Source organism: Condylura cristata, unplaced genomic scaffold, assembly GCF_000260355.1.
Source record: "Condylura cristata isolate star-nosed mole 26May11 unplaced genomic scaffold, ConCri1.0 scaffold00098, whole genome shotgun sequence".
NCBI lineage: Eukaryota > Metazoa > Chordata > Mammalia > Eulipotyphla > Talpidae > Condylura > Condylura cristata.
The window spans coordinates 44191-53019 of record NW_004567199.1 but is presented as its reverse complement, the minus strand read 5'-3'; the positions used below and the strand labels follow the sequence as shown (position 1 = coordinate 53019).

Genomic DNA, 8829 nt, shown 5'->3' with positions numbered 1-8829 from the left:
GGGCGGGTCAGGAGAGGTCTGCCGCGCCATGTGGTCACCTCCGGGGCAGACGGGAATCGAACTCATGCGGAAGCGGCTTTAGATTCTCAGTGCAGTGCTTTAACCCGCTGCGCCACCAGGGAGGGCCCGGGGTAAGTGTATTTTTTAATGTTTATTTATTTATGCATACAAGAAGTGGGGTACAGTCCAGATCAACTGAATACACTGTTGAGGAGAGCAGCATGTGGGTCAGGAGAGGTCTGCCACATAAATTGGGTCACCTGCCTGACGGGGGATCAGACTTGCATGCAGTGGCCACAGCAGCTTCCTAGTGCTGATCTTAACCCACTGTGCAACCAGGGAGGGCCCAGGGGGTTTTTAACAACCACCTGTGATTTTCTCCATGCAAAGACAGCATAAGACAGAGGCATCAGAAGAGACACCTACATGGATCTTAGACATGTGTCCCTTGCAGAAGATAGGAAATAGTCATTGAGCTCAAAGTTCTGACAGCTTTTCCAGAACTGTCTGGAGATTAATCCCAGGCCTCATTCCAGGCCATCAGTCTTCATTCTTTAGAAACTCCCTTAACTTTCGGTTATCTTATTTTATTTAAGCTAGTGTTTCCCCCCAAACACTTGTATCCCAAGCAAGAATGAATAAATGTGCCTCAACAAAAGAGGTCACGTTTTCTTCCGTGAAAAGCCCTTCTTAGAGCAACTTTTATGGCTTTATTTCTCAGGCTGTAGATCATGGGGTTGAGTGTTGGGGGCACAACTGTGTACATAATAGTGAGCAAAATGTCCAGTGCACTTGGAGAGTCAGAAGGGGGCTTGAGAAACTCAAAGCCACTGGTTGTAATAAACAATATGACCACAGCAAGGTGGGGAAGGCAAGTGGAAAAGGCCTTAGCTCTGCCCTCAGCAGATGGCATCCTCAGCACAGTAGAGAATATCTGAGTATAAGACAGTACAATGAAGATGACACAAAGAAAGGCCACAAGTGCAACGAATCCACTAACCGCAACTTCACTGATGTACTCACTAGAACAAGAGAGCTTCAGGAGCTGGGGGATGTCACAGAAGAACTGGTGAATCTGGGAGCCACAAAAGTGGATGGAGAAAGTGCCAGCTGTGTGCATGGTTCCAGTAATGACTGCACTGATCCAGACGCCCAGGACTCCGTGGACACAGGTGCGGACATCCATAATGATTTCGTAGCGCAGTGGAAGGCAGATGGCCACGTAGCGGTCATAAGACATCACCGTGAGCATGAACAGCTCAGCACAAGCACAGAGAGCGAAAACAAAGCATTGCACCATGCATTCCCCAAAGGAAATGTAGCCACTGTGCATGAAAGAGTTGTAAATGGACCTTGGCACAGTCACAGAAATGTAGCACAGATCCAGAACTGAGAGATGTTTCAGGAAGAAATACATGGGTGAGTGCAGACTACTGTCCATGGAAGTCGCGGTGATAATGAGGATGTTGCCCGTTACTGCCACCAGGTATAAGACTAAGAACAGAGAAGCATTGGCGAGTTCTAGCTCAGGCTTGGAAGAAAATCCCATCAGAAGAAACCCGCTCATAGTGGAATTAGCCATAGTCCTTTTCAACTTTTGAAAGATAGTGACTGCAAGACAAAATGGGAATGCTTGAAATTTTATTGTACTGAAGCACATAACTTACCTCAGGTTCCATGAAGTTAAGCAAGGAATCATCACTTCATCATAAATACAAAATAATTTTCTAGTTAAATAATCATGAGGAGCACATTCAGTGACTTCCATGGAAACAGTGGTAGTTTCCAAATCTTAATAATGCCCATTTCAATCAAAGGAAAAGAAATGTGACCGTATGTTATAAAACATATTAGATACCTTAAAATATATAACTTTATTAATGGTACTATGGAGCTTTGAAGCTTGGTTTACATTGAAGGTTTTATGCAGTTCATACCGTCACACTGCCAGTGTTTTTAGCCATCTCCTCGTTTTTATTCATCACTTTCATTCATCATTTTGTCAGTTCATACACCACTCCAACAATCATGTTGTTATTGAAATGTTATAATTTTGTCTTATATATTAGAGAAAAAATTCCTCATGGTTTTGCTTCTAACTAAATAATTATTTCCTTAGTAAATAAACTTATGAACAACAAAACTGAAATACCTCTACAATCATTTTGATTTATAACTGATCATTATCATTAATATCTGCTAGATGTTAATTTCCCATAGGAAATGAAAAAAACCACTTTCCCCAATGCATTTCATAAGAAAATAATAAAACTAATATATACTTCAAAAAATCATTTGCTCTAATACTTAAGAAAAATCTAAGGCATTTCTGAAATATGATTTTTATTTCCAACCCATTAGCTTTGATGAAAAATAAAATACTATTATTTTTGAGGATAACTAGTTGTAATGTCCATTTGTAGTGAATGAAAGTAGATCCAATACCAGATAGTATTGTAAAACAATGTTTACTTTCTTCAAAAAAGTTCATACTATTAAAAAACAAAGATTATGATGCTTATTTCATAAAAGTAAATAAGATTAAGTTTAAAACAAATAAGGATTATGGCCAAATTTGTGCTTACTTTCTGGAAAAGAGCCAATTATTTACTAAAACCCTTAAAACAGTTTGCATTAAACCATGTAACTTTGTACTAGATAACATTTTTAATAAATAACACAAATAATTAGTATGTTTAAAACTGTGTTCATTTATTATGAATGCATATTTACAATAGCCAAAATATGAAAGTATGAAAACAACTTAATTGCCCATAAACATGAGTAGATCAAGATGTGTGTGTGTGTGTACACATATATATGCTCTCTCTCTCTCTTGCTCTGTCTCTCTCTCTCTCTTTCTCTCTCTCTCTCTCTCTCTCTATATATATATATATATATGCACAATAAAATATTACTCAACAATCCAACACTAACCTTTATGGTAACATGAGTGGAGCTGGATGGGTATATGCTAAGTGAAACAAGCCAGAAGGAAAAAGATAAACACCAGATGGCTTCACTACTGTGTGAACTATAGAGGAACACAGCAAACGGACAGACAAGCACAAACTTTAAAACCAAACTTGGAAACTGACCATTTATAGTAGGTTTCCAAAGGGGTTGGAGAGAAGGATGGAGAAGGTGAAACATGGCAGTGGGGGAGTAGGAGCACAGGGAAATGGTGGAGAACTGTGGGTGCTTTGGTGGTGGGGGCATGGTTTCTGGCCAAGGAGGAAATTCTACACTGTCAAAACTCTAACAAGGATGGAAATCAACGGTGGTTCAATTACAATTTAAAAGGAAAGTCAATCAGTCGATTAATAGATTATTTTAATTAAACCAACACAGAAAAGCTGAACAAAGATCAGTGTCAGGAGGAAAGAGGGAAGTAGGGTGAGGAGGGGCCATGATGAACCAGAACCATAACAGTAGAGGACGATGGTGATTTGGCAATGGAAGAGTTTCAGTGACCACACTGAGGGCAGAAATCCTACACTGTCAAAAACGTAAAGGATGCACAAGGATGGTACTTCATGAAAAATATAAATACAAAAATACATAAATAAAATGCTTACACACAAAAAGATAATTACAGTAGCAAAAAATACCGACAAATCCTAGAACTGTAATTGAATAATCTGTTTCCCTAATAATATTTAAATGCTCTTGAAAATTATCTTGATGAAGTACCTATTTCAAAATGGTATTAAGACTATTTGGATGATATAGGAATAAGAGGTAAGCACTTAATGTTCTCAAGATATATAAGGACATAGGAACTCAAGAAGCATAGTATAAAGAATATGTAGAAATAAAATATAAAATAGCAATAATCATTTCTTCCTTATTGCTGGTTTATAGATTTGTTAACCTAACCAAAGACACATTTTAGTTTTTCAGCACAAAGTGAATATGCTTATAATTATTTCCTTAGTACCTGAAGATGATGTTTCTAGTTTCTGTAGAAACTATATAATTCTATGGAATTTTATGGAAAATTTTATTAAGATTGATTAAGAATGATTTGGCATAAATGAGTCTCTTACACACTTCAGGAAAAACATATTTGTATATGAATATTTACTCAGCCTGGCTGTGTGTGTGTGTGTGCATATGTTCCACTAGGAAATTAATTGAAGCAAGAAATTTTGTTTTAGACAATACTGCAGGGAGACTTTGAGGGTGACAGATGACATCTGACATTTCTAGAGATGAGCCTGACACATTTACACATCCAGGCACTGCTCCTGTAATTGAAACTAACCAGGTCATGTTTCTGGAGTCTCCAGGATTTCCATGAAATCCCTAGAAAATGCTACCTTTTTTACTTTTACTTTTTCTTACTTTTCTTGAAAGAACCCAACGAAAAATACTTCATCCCACAAGCCTGGAAATAGTTCTTGACTTACCCAAAGAGATTTTTTGTCTTCCGTTAATTTAGATCTACTGTTTATAATTAATATAGTAATGATATATTGGATTTAAATGCAGATTTTTCCCATTTAAAAACCTCACATTTCTTCAACTCTTATATAAATATATATATAATTGTATTTAAGCTGACCTCTATAAAACATGTATTTAATAATCTTGTTACATGATATATTATAATATCTGACTTACATTTAATAATTATCTGTGGTACCAAGTATAGGAGCAGGAAAAGCTGAAGGGACTTGACCAACAAAGTCGCTTTTGTTGGCTCTCAGGTATTATTTCATATCTTTCTTTATGACATACTACTTGAACTTAGGTATAAAGATGCTAAATTCCTTCTTCAAAGAAATTAACACCTGTATCATTAAATCTACAGTTTCACCTTCTCCAATTTATTCATGCTCACATAATAAAAGGCAGCATTCAAAATAGTGTAGCTCTATCACAGTTTCACATGAATATGAACAAACGTGCATATTAATGTTAAAATTTAGATATATACACTTCTTAAAACATAAAAGTCTTTGCTAAATTTATTAAGATACACTTAATTATTCTTACCAGTTAATTTTACTGCAAGCCCTCTTCATGTATCTTTTTCAAAAATTGGCCACTGACATGTCCATTCCAGAATTTTCTTGAATTGTCTTTATCTCAGAATTTCTACCTAAAAATTAGAAGAAATTCAAGGCTGATTGACTGGTTATGACTTCTGTTTGGACTTTATTTTTTGAAGGAGGAAAATGATTGGTGAAATGCTTTATCCTTCTCAATTTTAAAATTTTCTAATATATTTGGTCAATTTAATTGGGATAACTTGTATGGAAAGCATCCCCCATCTCTTCTAAGTCACTGTTGTGACATCACGTATGAGCACAAGAATATCAGACAGAATCCCCCCATCACACATTCATAATGAATTACTTCTGTGATGGTTTTATAGAGAAAGTCATTGCTAGGGAGGTGGCCATTGAACTCCATAAAATGATTCTGGAATGGAAGAGGATCACAATGTTCTTTCCTGGATTCCTAATTTCCATTAAAATAATCAAGGCACACACATTTGATTTCATATTTTATAAGTCTAATGGCAGTGGCTGTTTTTTTCACCCACTCAAATCATTTATCTATATACTTTCCATTATTCTGCATAATCCAGCTTTTTAGAACCTACTGACACTCACCAGAACATATTCAGAAATATCTTCCCTCAACAGAAGGAGAAGTTGTCAGTGTGAGTGAGTAGCTGACCTTTGGCGCAAAGTCCTGATCTCTAAATTCAGTCACATTCAGAAAAATCTGAATTGTGGAGAAAAAAATAAGTCCATTTCAGCTCTTCTTAGGACACTGGGGTTTAGGCTATTAAATCACTTTGAGGTAAGCAGAGTCTGTGGGTGCAGTGGGTATTTGGCATTCTTGGTAAATACCTAGGGACCAAAGTTGGCAATTACTCTGCTTCTGCAGAGTATTTTTCTGTTAATGTGACTTAATAATCAAACATGGTTATCTGGATTTTCAGCTTATTAGTGGCTATTGCATCAAATTAGTGAAAAGTGTAACTTGTGTGTTTGACTCAAAAAATATCCCATCAAAATTCTAATTTGATTCTATTAAAGAAGTTAGCAAATCATTGATTTAATTTATAGCTAGTAATATTAAATCTAACAAAATCCCCATTATTTAAAAAGGAGGTTTATACCTTTATGTTTTGTTGATATTAACAATAAGCATCCTTTCAGTTCAACCTGAGTAACGGTTTCTTCCATTCTGAGCAATTTCTTTGTTTTTTCATAGGATTCTTAGAAGCATAGTGTTTTTAGTGTGATAAAGTCAAATGTATTTGTTTTCTTTTACTCCTGGTTTTGTTTCATTTTGACAATCTTTAACTAGTTCAAATCCACACAGATATGTCTTCATATTCCACTGTTTATAATTTCAGCCCTTACAATTTGATCTTTAATCCATTTTATGGTCATTTTTGTAAGATATTTGAGCCACAAGTACAATGAATCCACTGACCCCAGTGTCACTGCTGTACTCATTAGAACAATAGAGTTTCAGGAGCTGGGGGATGTCACAGAAGAACTGGTTAATCTTGGACCCACAGAAGTGAATAGAGAATGTGGCAGCTCTGTGCATGTTTCCAGAAATGACCCCACTGATCCAGACACCCAGGACTCTGTGGATACATGTGCAGACATCCATGATGATTTCATAATGCAGTGGAAAGCAGATGGCCATGTAGCGGTCATAAGACATTAATGTGAGCATGGACAGCTCAGCTGATCCACAAAGAACAAAAGCAAAACTCTGCACTATACATTCCCCAAGGGAAATGTAGCCACTGTGCATGAAAGAGCTGTAAATGGACCTTGGCACAGTCACAGAAATGTAGTACAAGTCCAAAACAGGAGAGATGCTTCAGGAAGAAATACATGGGTGAGTGAAGACTACTGTCCATGGAAATTGCTGTGATAATGAGGATGATGCCAGTTACCGCCACCGTGTATATGACTAAGAACAGAGAAGCATGGACGAAAATCCCATCAGAAGAAACCTGCTCACAGTGGAATTAGCCATAGTCCTTCTTACTATCCTAATGATATTTGCTACAAGAAAAGATGAAAAACATTGGAAATTTGCAATATGTTACTGAGCCACTTAAGCCATTTTGGACTCAATCAAGGCAGGCATGAAGTTACTTGAAGAAATCACATCAATATAAATGTGAAAGTAGTTCTTTGTGAGTAAATGTAAATGATTTACACTCATCATGGAAACATGAGAAAGGAAGATGATAAATCTGATTATTTCCCATTTGAATAAAAGAAAAAAGAATAAAATTAAGTTAATAAAATATATTTTAAAATGTATGATCTTGTTATTGGGAGTATGGTGCCTTAAATTTTGATTTTAAGTGTTTTATGCAGTTTATGTACTCATTTATATAAATGAATATTAATATTAATTTTTATTGATCTGTTCATATAATACTCTAAGTGCAATATATTTATTACTGTGCTATTATAATTTTACTTTACATGGGAGAGGAAGCATCCATTATTTTCTTCTAAAAAGTATTTAATTTCAATCTATAAAGTTAGGAAACACCAGGTTGACAGTTCATATTAATTACCATATGTAAATCACTGTTGTCATTTCGTAACATATCATAAAAATTTATCTGAAATATACTAATCACAAGGGAAAAGGTAATAGACCTTCTTCACCAGCGTATTTTAATAGGAAAATTTGTAGCAAATAAACACACTAAAATAGCATTTCATCTCATTCTTTGTGAACAAATATTAAACAAGTATAATCTATAAATTTGTACTCAAAAATTTGTTACCCATTTAAACTAAAATACTCAGTACTATTTATTATGAAACAATCAAATGATGCTATATGTCTGAAGAAGTGCGACTCTAGCTGCTAAATCTTATTTAGTTTGAACCACACTTGCAAAACATTTGTAAAATTTAAATGTAATTGATATAATATGCATTTCATAAAAAATAAACAAATTAACTTAAAATGCTATTAGTAGTGTCAAATTTGTGCATACATACTGGAAAAGAGCAAGTTACTTCTTTCAACTCAGAATTTTAGACATTATAAAATTTCATTATAATCATGCCAAGAACCATATACTAGACAGACCATAAGCCACATGTGAGATTTTTTTAAAAGCATAATTAAAAGTGAAATTATTTTAGACTTCTTTCTCATACTGAACCAAAGTGTCTTTGTGATTTACCACTTCTTTATTTCTTTAATCAATATGTGAAAATACAGGCATAATCCTGCAAATTTATGCCAATCCTTCAGATATTGGAAAGTAGCTATATGATTTTCCATAGTCAATTGAAGGAGTCATCATTTTTTCAAGTTTTCTTAGTTTTAATCTGTATGTCCACTTACATGAGGTCAGCAGTTAGCAAGTGTACACATTTTTATAGTCTGTTTCTTTCAAAGACATTTCTTAATTGTTCTCACCATCAGGAATCAATTCTCCAAACTGGGAACACAGATATATGTGCAGAATGGATGAATTAAATTCTACATTACATGGTATTTTTAGTTCACAACCATGCAATATATTGATAATAAATTATTTTTTAAAAATATATTTTCATAGTAACTATTTCTATTTCAAAGGAACAGAAAAGCTTACATGTATGAAAAGATAGCAAGGGATAGCAATGTATATTTTGTGATAATGTAGTGATTCTATTAAGTTTTCTATTTGTGCTTAACTTTGAAACAATTCGTTATTTCAATAATAATTATTATGGTTATACTAGACAGACATAAATCACCTAAAGATAAAAAATATGGTTACCATAAACTTAGTTAATTTTATTTGCCTCAATGTATTTAACTTGA

The 8829-nt window shown here is 34.6% G+C and overlaps 1 protein-coding gene across 1 annotated transcript; it reads right to left on the bottom strand.

Annotated features, from left to right (window-relative positions):
• Nucleotides 1-649: 649 nt before the first annotated feature.
• Nucleotides 650-1582, bottom strand: LOC101627223 (olfactory receptor 14J1-like). The gene has a single exon (XM_004695695.1). The coding sequence runs from the start codon at nucleotides 1580-1582 to the stop codon at nucleotides 650-652; it is 933 nt and encodes a 310-aa protein (XP_004695752.1).
• Between the last annotated feature and the right edge of the window lie 7247 nt (nucleotides 1583-8829).

Coding starts and splice junctions, on each gene's coding strand:
- LOC101627223 (XM_004695695.1), bottom strand. CDS start 1,582: ATGGCTAATTCCACTATGAGCGGGTTTCTTCTGATGGGATTTTCTTCC.